Genomic DNA, 13046 nt, shown 5'->3' with positions numbered 1-13046 from the left:
AAAATGAAATGGCATAGTGGGAAAACCGAAGTAAGTAAAAGGAGAGTGCCAAGAGATGACTGCTAGTCTGTGGGCAGGATTCCAAGACAAGATGCCACATAAAGGGACAGCCCTGACCTTCCTTATCTACCCTGATGCTGTGTCCTCCCTCGCCACCCCAGGGCTAGCATTACCCATTGTGTGACATCCCCCACCCCTGTACTCAGAGCAAAAGCAGGAGAAACAGACTCCCATGAGGAAAAGAGGAAGGAATTACTTATTTCAAGGCACATCAGTCAGCCTTCGAGAGAGTAGATATTTCTTCAAACTCAAAGGAATCCCCAGAGTGGAAAAGGTGGAGGTAACAGGGGCATTAGCACAGCTCCAGCTTAGTCCACCATCAAACTGAAGTTGTTTATCTTCCTGAGAAATTAGCACCTAGAAATCATCAGCTTCCCCCAAAAGCAATTTCATTCCTTCCACTCAGGTGGGACCTAAGAACGAACATTGCCTCTAAATGTGCCAGTTTTGACGAAATCTTAAAGAAGAATCATATTTTTAGATAACAATTTAGCTGTTGTTTTATTAATACTCAGATATCTCTGGATGAGGATGCAGAAGAGAGATGCCACTCCATAGTGACTATCAATGGCCTCCCACACAAGCCTTTCTCTGCTGCAGGGTCATGATAGGGCGGTACACAATCCTTGCTAGAAGCTTACACTGCAGTTTTTAAATTCATGCTTGGGGAGGCCAGGCAAGTGCTAAAGGATCCCTGTGGTGCATCCTCTGGGCTTTTGAAGTGGTCCTCACTGCAGTGCACAGGAGATTGAGAGGGAAGGTTTTGCAAACATTGCACAAAATTTCTCCTGATCCCCATAAGGATGCATGTACACGTCTGCACATATTTCTTACCTTGATTAGCAGGGCTTAGTTACTGAAATAAGAAATAATCTGAACCAAGCCAACACCCACTGCAAAAAACTTGGAACCTGCAGTAATGCTGATAGCGTTCTCCTGTTGGGAATGATGCTATTTTGTTGCATTTGGAATTGAAAATATAGAATTTCATAAATAAAAATACTTAAAGGTTTTTCTTTCAGTCATTAATAGATTAATATTAGAAATATCCTGCGTACAGACCATTCATATCCCATGCCAAATTTGTGGTTTGTGAAAGTCATATACCTTTAAGAACATGGATCAGCGATGTCACTTAACAATTCTCATAATAACTTTGTCCTGTGGGACAGAGAACTAAAAGAACAACAATAAAAAACAAGTAGCATTCCCTAAACAGAGAAAATCAATCAAACACCCTGTTTATTGATCCACGTTAGAAATCTCTCTAACAGGCTCAGTGAGTGGACAGCTAGCTGAAGCAGACACCATATGGCTGGGCCTTTTAAAACACCCATTTGTAGCATGATACCACTGAGAGGAATTATGCTCTTCTTATGCAGCCTCACAGCTAATCCACCATCCTATGGTGCAATGCATTATCCTTATCATTTCTTTAAGAAAAAAGAGAGAACAGAGAAAGGATTTTCACAGCTGGCAAGATGCTAAAACTTATTAGTTTTTTCATGAGAATATAACAGTACTACGTTTTAAGAAAATACTACAACCTTGTTTAATTTTCTTAGGTTTTTTTTTAATGGATCCTTTTCTCTGTGGAATTTGGAAGAAAATGGGGGAAGAGAGCATAAGTAAATAATTTCAACCTTTTCAGCTGAAGTCCATAATTATAGTTTTACTACTTTCTGGTTTCTGATACATAGGTTTCACAGAGCTGATTGCAGGCTGCAGGAACAATTTTTGCCTCTTAAATGGAAGCATTTCAGGTCTTCTCTAATTAACAACCACTTGCAGAGTGTATCACAGGCTTAGTGCCTACTCACCAGGCACGTTTCTCAGAGAGAGATCTGTTATTGCACTAAAATGAGGATGAGAGGCATTCTGTATTAATAGTTTATGAAGATAGCTAAATTAAAGCTGACCATACAGTATTCTGTCTATGTTCTTCTCCTAAGTCTCTTTCTGGGCTGTCTTTTTCTGGGGAGAAAAATCTTGAAGTGATAATACATTCTCCTCAATGATAATAGTTTGAACTTGGTGTCATCATTTTGAGAAATAGTTGTAGGAAGTGCTTAGGCAAACTTCCTTGTACAGAGCACCAACTAATTAAAATAGAAACTTTGGTTTTCTTTTCCCATTAAGGTGGCAGAGTTATAGAACTAAAGAAACAAAAACATAGGAAGAAGGACAGCTCTTTATTACATGACAGTTCAGAGCACTGTAAAGGTAAATCCTCTGATTTATCCACAGGAAACTGCCCAGGATCAAGATCTTCACAGTTACCCATTTGTGCCCAATCCTTTTTTACCCTATCAGTCTCACTGCATGTTACTCATAATAAGCTAACCAGACCCAAAATTTTCTTGGTGCTGGCACATTTTTGTCTTGTACAGTGGTAAGCACATGAGCTTAAAACAAATGACAAAAATTCCACATTTCCTTCCTCCCTCTGTCCCTCTGACTCTTCCCTTCTCCCTTCCCTCCTCACTGCCTCACAACATTTTTGTCATCTTCTGGATCCCAGGATCTCATTCACTTCATTCCCTTGCAAAAAAACTTCTGTCCAGGTGCAGCCATAAGGCAAAACAATGGCACAATACATTAGGACAGCTGTTAGGTTGCCAAAAGCAGCATGAAAAAAGCAGTAATGAATAAGATATTCTAATAAGTGTATCACTGACAAAGCCATATAGCAGGACATATACATGTATTTACCATTTTAAAGAAGTAGCCACACTTGCTGAAAGCATCAACCTTAGAAGGAAACCCAGAGTGTGAAGGCATGAGTACTGCTTGAGATGATTTGTATTATTTCAGATAACCATGGCCAAGAACCTATGGGCATAAACATCGGCCTTTCTTCACAGAATTGCTGCTATCTCCTGTGCCATCTCTTGTTTTGCTTAATGCCATATGAGCCTCATTACTGCAGTTTGCAGGGTTTTGTACATTCACAGAAAAAAGCATAGGGAGAAGAGCAATAGTTTGATTGATGCAATTTTCACTTTGGCCCAGTGGAGAATCAGAAGAGCTCTTCTATTACACAAGGACATGCAGAAAGCAAAACATTATAAATCCTACCCACAGCCCAGGGCCATTAAGAAAGGCTAAAAAAACCTCTAATAACACAGGTTTTCTTAACAGAGTTATTGTTAACAGCTAAATAGCAGCTAGCAGGCAAGATCTGCTCTTATGCCAGGACTACAAGGCACATGGCAGTTTGAAAGATGGATAAATATCTCTGTGTGGAAATTACATCTTCCAAAAATTATAAAAAATAAATAGATTAAATGAACCCCTACCTTGGAGAGCCTGGAGTGTACGAGTCTGTACAACAATACAGAGTTGCAGGACCAGCTGTGGTGCACTTTCCAGAAAGGTGGCTAGCAAATGCAGCATACTCACATCTGCATACTCATACACCATTTTCCAATAAAACCGCCATCTGTCATTCTCTCCACTCTGTCGACTCCGGATACCCAAGTACATAGTGTGAAAATACCTGGAAATGAAAGAGAGTGGTTATAGAAGCACAGAATGATATTTTACAGGTTATAGATCTGCCTGCAAATAACATTTTGTTCAATGTACTTTGGAAAAATGAACATTTATTTTAAAAGATTGTTGTATTTAAATTTATAATAGCTGATCTGATAAGAGTAAATGAAACTGAAGACAAGACTAGCCTTTATAAGGCCATTAATAAAGCTTAGCATTGTCTTATTTGTTAAATAGTATTTTTTTCAAGGACTCAGTCTTCTAATTTGAACTATAAGGGTGGTATCTTGATTATCTGGCCTTCCTCAGAGGTTTTTCAATAATGAGGGGAACAAAACTGACTCTTAAATGAGAACCTGCAAAGAAGTAATCTCCTTCTGCATGGCTCTATTAGGACTTGGAGGACCACCTGCACTGCAAGTCTGGGGTGGTCTTAGCCTGGAGCCCTACCATGGCCGAGCTTATTGTCCTGCTTTCCCACCCATCTAATGCACTGAGTACCATATTTCAGATACTGCCAAGTATATAGGTTTTTTTTTCCTCATCATTTGATTATTTCAGTTGGAGAGGAGATGTAGCTGTGAGTTCCTATTTTAGGAGGCGTGGAGATCTGGCTGTGGGTTCCCTTGGAGATCAGAAATGACTCACTATGGTAGCTCCCATGCAGCAATAGCAGCAAGAAGCAGCAGGAGCCAGGAACCCACCAGGCTGCTGCTGCTCCCAGTAGTAACCAGCAGATAAAGGGAGCAATTGTCAAAGCATGTCAGCTCTTGTGGCCTGTGCAATCAGCAGGAAAAACGCCTGGCAACCAGACCATAAAGTAGATTTTGGTGGATGCAGGAGCAATGAGTGGTTTTAGGAAGCAAGGGATGTCTTCTGAAGGCCAGTACCCAGATGCTGTGATGCCTGTGGTGACCCTTGCAGAGCTTGCAGCAGTGTCCCTTGACACACCTTAGTCACAGCGCAGTGATCACTCTGGGTGGCCTTTGATCTGCTCTGTTATTGTGATCTGATCTCAGTTATTCTGTGTCAGAAAAGCTCCCACATTGTTCCTACAATTTTAATTCCAAGCTAATTAATGCTGGCTGAAAAAACTCCCAGTCTCACTTAATGAAAAATTCCGAAGAATAAGGTGCTGTCTTGCATCAAGGTGCCTTGTGTCCTACTGTAATCTACTAACTGCTCTAGATTTTTGTTTCTCTTTTTCCTGAAGTATCTTTCATCTTCCTGACAGCATTTTCTTATGATATTTTAATATGTTTTCACAGCAATTTTTAAAAGTGAGATCCTATTTTATAATTAGAAAAAATTTAGTAAATTTTAACCACTTTCAATATGAATTCTTTTAATTAGTTGAGATAAATTATTTCAGTATTTCTTCTTTCCACAAGTTCTTGTCTTAAAACCCTTTTCATAACTGGTGGAGCATGGTGAATTGTGAAATCTCTTTTTAGAAAAGTTGCACGCAACCTTTAATCTCTACACTGTTCAGCTGTAACTCTGGAAGTGTCTTATGCTGATGAGAAGATTTTTGGCCTCTGATTCACAAAGAGCCTGAGACTTGGTGGCCCCCCTGAAGAATGACCCAATGAACCCTAGTACCCAATGCACTCTTCTACCCAATGCACATTCTACTTCAGAGCAGCAGTTTTTATCCAGGAATATTCACCAGACAAAACCAGGGACTAGCACAGAGAAACAGCTGAGAGGACAGATCTGAGCCTGCAGCAGTTCTCTTGACAATGCACATCATAGCAATATAAAAGGAAAACACATTAAACTCACATTTAAATTAAAATCACACCAGGTGGCTTTGAATTTTATCAAAGTCCCATGTGGGAGTGAAGCAGCAGTGAACTGCTCATTGAGATTGAGACCACAGAGGTACAGTAAACAAGAAGCCAACTGTAACTCTCATGCAAAACACTGAGCAGGTCTAGATGGGTCAGAGTGTGATGGGGTAACTGGGGCTCTGTGGTGTCCTTGGGGTTAGGTAAAGTGAAATGGCCTGCTGCCCACGTCTGAAAGCCACTGAGCTGGAAAGGCATCTTTTGCTGTACAGTTCTGTTAATGGGGTCCATTGGACCCACAGGTTCTCAGTCACAATCCATTTAATTGTTCCTAGACCTCACATTAAAGTCCTGCAGCACAACAGGGACAGGTAAGGCTTGTATTTCCTCCTGCAGTTTATTGTTTAGGTGGGCTTTGTTTGTCCTGCCTAACATGTTCTCCTGAGGGGCACACCTTGGAATATAGCACATAGTGGGAGCATCTTCAACATCCTTCTTTTAAGGTAACACTAACCCTTGCTATAAATTCCTAAAGGAGCTGTGACTGCTGAAGGCTGTGCCAGGAGGCTCTAGCTCTGCCAGTGGAGCCATCTGCAACTTCAGTTCTACAGCATTTGCACAAAAAATACTTTTCCTATTAAAAAAATGACATACTGTGGCAGGTGAGGACCCCTAGGGTTCTTTACCTGTTCTGCAGAGTGGTTGTGCATGGCAAATATGTTGTGATTAATGAACCCGTGTGGAAATATTTCCTCTCCCATTGCACTTTATTGTGAAACACTGGCAGTGAGTTATTGGGGACTGGGGAATCATTGCTCTCTGTCTATTTAGCTCTCTGCAGTTTAAACACAAGATGCAGAGGAGGAAGATACTTTCTGTTTTTACACACTGGGGACCAAATTTCAGCCTAGGGTGGTATATTTTTCCTGTCCTTTCAATTTTGGCCAAATTAATTTCAGGCTGAAATGAGCATTTACACACATAATTACTGTCACTGATTTATAGGCACAATCAGGTGATTAGACAGCTAAACATTCTGATTTGCATCCACAATTAACTGCACCAGCAATTGATGTTAGGTGTGCAAATTAGCAGTTATTAAAATAAAAAGATGGTCTCATAAAATGATTCATATATCAAAGATACTTTTTTCTGATAGTGAAATAGAAGGGAAAAAAATGGGAGAAAGTGCTTTGTTGTAGTGGCTTCCAAATATAGCTTAACACTGCAGTAATGACACATTCCATTTTATATATATATATGCATTATGTAATTCCACTTTAGACACCCTCACTGAAGGCCTATTGTCAGCAAATGCCATACAGACACAGTCAGAGGTAGTTCCTGATTTAAAGGCTTTTTATATTTTGGTGTTCTGGTATTGTTTTGGTGGAAATTCACATTTTTATGTGAGTCCAGGTTGTGAGTCTTATATACAGTTATTCCAGAAAGATATAGGAAGAAGTAGTAAAGACTTCTGCATTAGAAAATGTCTTAGGTTTATTGTGGGGTAAATTGATGTCAATGAACCTGAAAGAGCAGGTATGAATGTTACTATTTTGGTTGTGACTGCATTCAGTCAACTACAGTCTTCTGCTGGTTCCTTACAAATACACAAAAACTGCCTGTCCATGTTCCCAAAGAACATTTAAATGATAGGAAAAAAGATGAAAAAGAGTGAAGAATTGAGGGTTAGAGCACCAGACAAAAAATGGAAAAGAAGCAGGAATGGAAAGTGTGGTAACAATACTGCCATCTAGTAAAATAACTACTTTGTCTAATAAATCAAGATAGTCCATTAAAATGTCTTATTTCACTAGAAGAGTAAAATCAAAAAACCCCCACCACTCTAACCACTCCACAAAAAGATCCTACAATTTCGTAGTTCCCTTGTTTGTGGAGAAAAACTTAGATGTAACTGAGTTTCTTAGAGATTTTGCAGTTAGAAGACTATGAAACCTCTCCCATTAAGTCAGGCTGAGAGAGTTGAGGTTGTTCAGCCTGGGGAAGAGAAGGCTCCAGGGAGACCTCATTGTGGCCTTCCAGTATCTGAAGCTGGAGTACCAGAAAGCTGGAGAGGGACTTCTTACAAAGGCACGTAGGACAAGCAGTTATGGATTCAAACTGAAAGAAGGTAGGTTTAAATTAGATATAAGAAAGAAATTATTCATTGTGAGGGTGGTGAGACACTGGAAGAGGTTGACCAGAGAAATTGTGGATGGCCCATGCCTGAAAGTGTTCAAGGCCAGACTAGATGGGACTTTAAGCAACCTGGTCTAGAGGAAGCTGTCCCTGCTGATGGCAGGGAATTGGAACTGGATGATTTTTAAGATCCCTTCCAACCCAAACCATTCTTTCAGTCTGTGATTCTATGAAATGTACTATGAAAAAGCAATATCAAAACCCTATTATTTTAAAATACTCTTTTACTCTCTCTCTTTTTTTTTATTTTTATGAAGACAGACCCCTGCTTGGGTTGTCAATGCTGACTTAAAGAAGCTTATATTTAGAATTAATACAAAGGAGTGAGCACTATATCACTGAAAATCAGATGGCAATATATATATTGTTATTGAGTCCTAATGTCTTAACCTTTGGAGGAAGTAGAGAAATTTTCAGCATTTAATTGTTTTAATTTATTTCAGTGCATCACACAGCACACTATACAGACCACTGACAAAGCATAACCCTGAAGGACGTGAATCTGAGACAAGACCACAAGCGACATTCTTTTTCCATTATATTAATGAGGGAAGGCAGTAAAGTAAAAAACCAAACAGAAAACCAGGCTACTCCTTGTGCTGTCCACAACAGGTGTTCAAGATGCAAGACAAATAGAAATAAAAAAATTGCCTACATTTGTATTTGGAAAAAAATGTATTTCGGTTCTAGGGAAAGAGACATTCATTCTGATAAGATAGTGGCTTTCCAGTCTTTCCAAAATCAAGAACCTTCATTTTGCTCCAGGTTCACACACCAATCTTGAGGATGGTCAGCATAGACTGAGATACCTACATTTGAAATAATTCTGGTAACAATTCACTTACATGATTAAAGCATGCCCACTTGTGCATTTAATTGAGATGAGGTAGGGTAATTATACGATAATGCCAAATATTTATAGGAGCGCTTTCCATGTTTAAAGTACTGTAGAACCACTGCTTGATTAACTAGGATGAATGCAAATAATCTTACAGAGTTCATTCCTCAGGAGTTGGCACCTGACCAACCTACACCTTTCTGCAGCAGCAAGGTGTAACTTTCAGTTAGCACACTCAAATCTAGATGATATTTCGGAAGCCTGTGATTAGAAGGATGTGCCTTTCTCTTGTGTGAAGAAAATTCTAACTCCTTTCTCCCTCGTTCTTAGGAACTTCTTCCCAGGTCTTGCTCCAGTACAAGGTAGGCAAGGAGGCCCCCAGAATACCTTCCAAACAGGAAACAATTCCTCAGAGTCAGTTATTCTGGAAGAGTGTTTAGGTGCCACTGGCCCCTGTGCTAAAAGTTTCCAACCTGCCTACAATTCATCTACTCTTTTATAAAAGACCTTTGGTGAATATCCTGGTATCATTGAAACTGAAAATGTTTTTGGCAGTGATTTAACATAGCTTGAGTTTTACCCCAGTTTACTTCATAGTATCTGGGTGTCATTTATGCCCATTGCTTCTAAGACATTATTTCAGAAGCTGCTCCATTATCCTTCATAGACACCATTCTTTTTCATACAGATAGCTGAGGTTTTTAATAAGTGAAACAGAGAAACCAAACCCTTATTACTGGTGGACATGTTGTTCCCAAGCATGTGGGACTTAACTGTTCTTGCTGCACATACCTTGGCTCAGTCAATGTCTTTGAGTCTTCTGAGCTCCCCTGGGATTCCCACCCCAAAGTTTGCTATTTGCTTTTACCTCCTTTCTTCCAGTCCCATGACTTTTCCAAATATTTCACTACAAATTCTGATTTTTGAGAAATGGAAAAGTTATGTTCATCTGCTGTTCATTGAGACAGCGTGCACAACAAGAATGTGCATATGTTAATGCAGAGCCATATGTGAGTCCAGCCTGGCTGTGGCTTGGAGCACTTGCTACAGATTCTCCCCATAATGAAATTATCCATCTGATGATAATATATATGGCTCTAGAAGAAAGTCTTCAGTTTAGAAGTGTCAAAGATTACATTGCTACCATGTGGTTTATCTAAAAGGTCCTTAGGATGATACACATGAATAAGACACCATTTGCATTCTTTGGAAAAATGAAATTATTCTGATTTCATGCCTCATGTAGTCCATTTTATAGCAATTGCCAAAGTCTGTAGAGGATGCTTGCTTATGTTGCATAATCTAGTGAAGCTCTTTTGAGAAGATCAAAGTCATTAATGGGTAGTTGGAGCAGTCCTAGACGTTTATTCTGATGCCTAATTTGCCCCTACATCAAACACTATATTAAATAATTCAGCCATACCAGAAACAGTTGTTCTTTCTGTGTTTGAGGTGTAGAGGATGAAAATCACTACTGCAGAGCTAAAATTCAGTAGAATAAACAGCAATTCGGATAAGTGGTATTTTCTTCTGTTGCTTGGTTACCAGAGAAAACTTAATCGTGTTTGTATCTCAACAGTATTTGCCATGTTAAATAACAACAGATTGTTCTATTTTACTTCTTATGTGCCTTTTTATTAGGTGTGCCTGAATAGTTAAAAAAAAGTTTCTTTAGCAGGAAGACTTACTGCCTTAGCAGTACATGTTAATGCTCATTCTTTTTGTTCGGAAGAAACAAAAAAATCCCTTCAGTTTTAATTCCTTATTCTAGGAAGGAAAAACCAGCCAACTTTTAATTTTCCAATCAAATTATCTTTGATGGGACCATTAAGGTTTAATGTGCAAAAGGAAACTGAAATGCATTCTGGAGCACAGCAGTGACCAAAACTTGTCCAACGAAGCACGGTTCTGGCAATTTACCAGCAGTCAAAAGCCTGGACTTAATTTACTTTAAATTATGAGTGCAGTATCCTCATCTGTGTCACTGAGATGAGATCCATGTGAGGACAGATTCCACTGGGGAATATTTCATCATCAGAGACATTAAAAGGCTTATTTCCAAAATATGCATACCCTACAAAGATAAAAAACAAAACACAACTCTTTGTATTTAATTTTACTTTGCAGTATTTAAGATATCAAAAAAATAACTGCTTTACTTCCTGTAACATAAAGCAAGGCACTTTATGAGCATAAACAAAATGATTACATCTGTTTCATTACGACCTATAAAGCATTCCCTGGCATCTTCTGTGATTGGATGATCCTTCTCAAATGGCCATGAGTCGTATTACAGCAGCATTTTATGGTCATCTAAATTTTTATGGCCATCTGAATTTAGCTACTTTGTGAATTCCCCAACTGTAACTAGTCATACCCAGCACTGTCCTTCCTTTCCTGACATGTGCAAACTGCAGACCTCCAGTTTGTGAACCAGTGGTGGAGGGAGATGGCAGGACTAGGTTGAACTAGGTCCAGGTTCAATGAGGAGAAGGCAGGGTGGTCTAAAGAAATGCCTGATGTAGCCTGCTCCTCTAATGACTGCCCTCACCCCTGGGGTACAGCTGCACAGCCCATGGCAGGATTCAACCCTGTGTGAGGCAAAGGCCCTCTCCAGGAAACAAATCTTCTTGCACTGGAATGAGGTGCAGCCTGGATGCTTGCACTGAATGGCATTGATGCTGGGCTGTCCCCTGCCAGCCCCCCTCTAGCTTTACAGTGGTTTACTGTCCCTTCCTTCTCTGTACCCTGCAGATTCAGGTGACACAGACAGCAAACCCTCTGCCTCTGCACACAGTGAGGTGATATCTCCACACCCTGCCTGTCACATGTTGCCAGATCAGACAGAAGTACCCCCACAAGTTTGCTGTTTAGTTTAATCATCTCCATGTTTCTCCTCTCAAAACTGGGGTATTCCCAGTATGCACTTGCCTCCCAGGGCTCCCTGACAGCCTGGAGGCTCTGTTGCATCCCAATCAGCTGGTGAAGTCCTGTGGTGCCAGGCTGCCCCTACCATGCCTGTGGTGCTCATGCATGGGTCAGCTTTCCCTTTTACAGTGCTGGGGATCAAGGGCAGAGGGCAGATGGAGCTGAGTGGCCACGGACCCATCAGACAGGCAGCTGATTGTGCCACTGCCTATGACAGGGATGGCATAACCTTGTCAGGAAGTATGACACAGCCACTGACCACAGCTCCTCTAGATGCTGCCCAGATACTTTTTAGGAGTAAACATCAGTGCATTTTTTTGCACTATCAACTATGGCTAGAATTGAAAAGAAAAATGCAGATGTAAAATAATAAAAAAATTCACAGTATGATGCAGATGTCTATAGCTTTGTTTTTCAGAGTTTCTTCACCAGGCATTGCCACTGGTGCTACATATCAGCTGCCTTTCCTGTTTCAATCAGGGGACAAGGCCATTTAGGCATGTTCAGCAGCAAAACTAGAAAGTTTTACTGCACTGTCATTTCCTGTATGGCATCGCACACCTGAGTGCCCTTTAACTACAGGCACTGCTTCATCAAAAGCTGATGAAATCACTTTGGGCCTCAGAGGTTCTCAGAGGCTTCCTTGGTTTCCACTTGTGGGAAACACTGGAGTTTCTTATGTATTGTCAATGCTGCAGCCCTGACTGTGTGAGATCAGACCCCTAAGGGCAAGCAGCTTCCCAAGAGATTAGATAACTGCCCTGCTCTGCACCTCTTAGAAACTGAGGGCTTTCCTGCTTTGTTGAAAGGGTCCTTATGGGCATTCTGAAGCACTACTCCCTGAAAATGTTAGGAAAACGTGGCTCTGTTGGTAAATGCCAGGGGTCTCTAAAGAGATCAGCTAAAACCCTGATTCACAGTCTGCTCTGTGACTGTCTCCTTCTGGTTTCCTCCCCGCAGCCTTACATGGTTTTGAGGGTGGCCAAGTGGAAAGCTATTTCTGTCCTATGAAGAAGAGCTGAGATTCCCAACCAATAGTGGTTTACACTGACTTTCTTTTTCTCTTCTCCTCCCTTCCTCCCCATGTCATACTTTTCATTTGCTTCTAAGCCTGTCTGCCTGTTAGTCATCCTAAAGCACCCCAAGAAGTGAATCCTGGCTTGCCTCTGTCTCAGTCTGGAGATATCAAGAAGAATCAGGGATCAGAAAAGCACAGAATCCCCCAAGGAGCTCCAGGCATTCCCTGGAAAGGCAATTAGTCATGGCCAAGGATCTGTACCATGCAGCTGTCACAGGAATATAATCATTATCATAGGCATCCTCACTTCACCAGCCCCTGGGGCTGCAGCAGGAATTGAATTGTTTCCCTGTTCCCTCCCAGCTCTGACAGACTTATGATGATAGCCCTTGGAAATGGTCCTGAGACCTGCCATGTGAGACTGGCAAGGAAGATGCACCTGTCCCCCAATCACCTATTTGATTGCACTCGAAGAAAGGACTGCTTGGAGAGTAAGAGTGGGCACAGCTGGAGAACAGTGGTTTTGGCTTCTCAGCTTGGGGTACCAGGTGTATTTCCCAGATCTCTGGAGAGGCATCCAGACAGCATCCCATCGCCACACAAGGATAAGACCAGGATAAGGTATTAAGAACCTTTGTCTATCTTACCACTGTTTTCACAGGAGCAAAATGTACCACGGCACCCTCTTTAAACCAGTGTTCCATGGCTGGAGATC

General features: G+C 40.9%; 1 protein-coding gene across 1 annotated transcript in view; it reads right to left on the bottom strand.

Annotated features, from left to right (window-relative positions):
- Positions 1 to 13046, bottom strand: part of XKR4 (XK related 4) — a 215506-nt gene that overhangs the window by 72092 nt on the left and 130368 nt on the right. The window contains exon 2 of the mRNA XM_069005971.1: positions 3360 to 3559. Within this exon, the coding sequence (XP_068862072.1) occupies positions 3360 to 3559 (200 nt within the window). The remainder of the gene's footprint in view (positions 1 to 3359; positions 3560 to 13046) is intronic.

The sequence above is a fragment of the Aphelocoma coerulescens genome, chromosome 2, assembly GCF_041296385.1.
Source record: "Aphelocoma coerulescens isolate FSJ_1873_10779 chromosome 2, UR_Acoe_1.0, whole genome shotgun sequence".
Lineage (NCBI taxonomy): Eukaryota > Metazoa > Chordata > Aves > Passeriformes > Corvidae > Aphelocoma > Aphelocoma coerulescens.
This window is presented reverse-complemented; position numbering and strand designations above follow the sequence as displayed.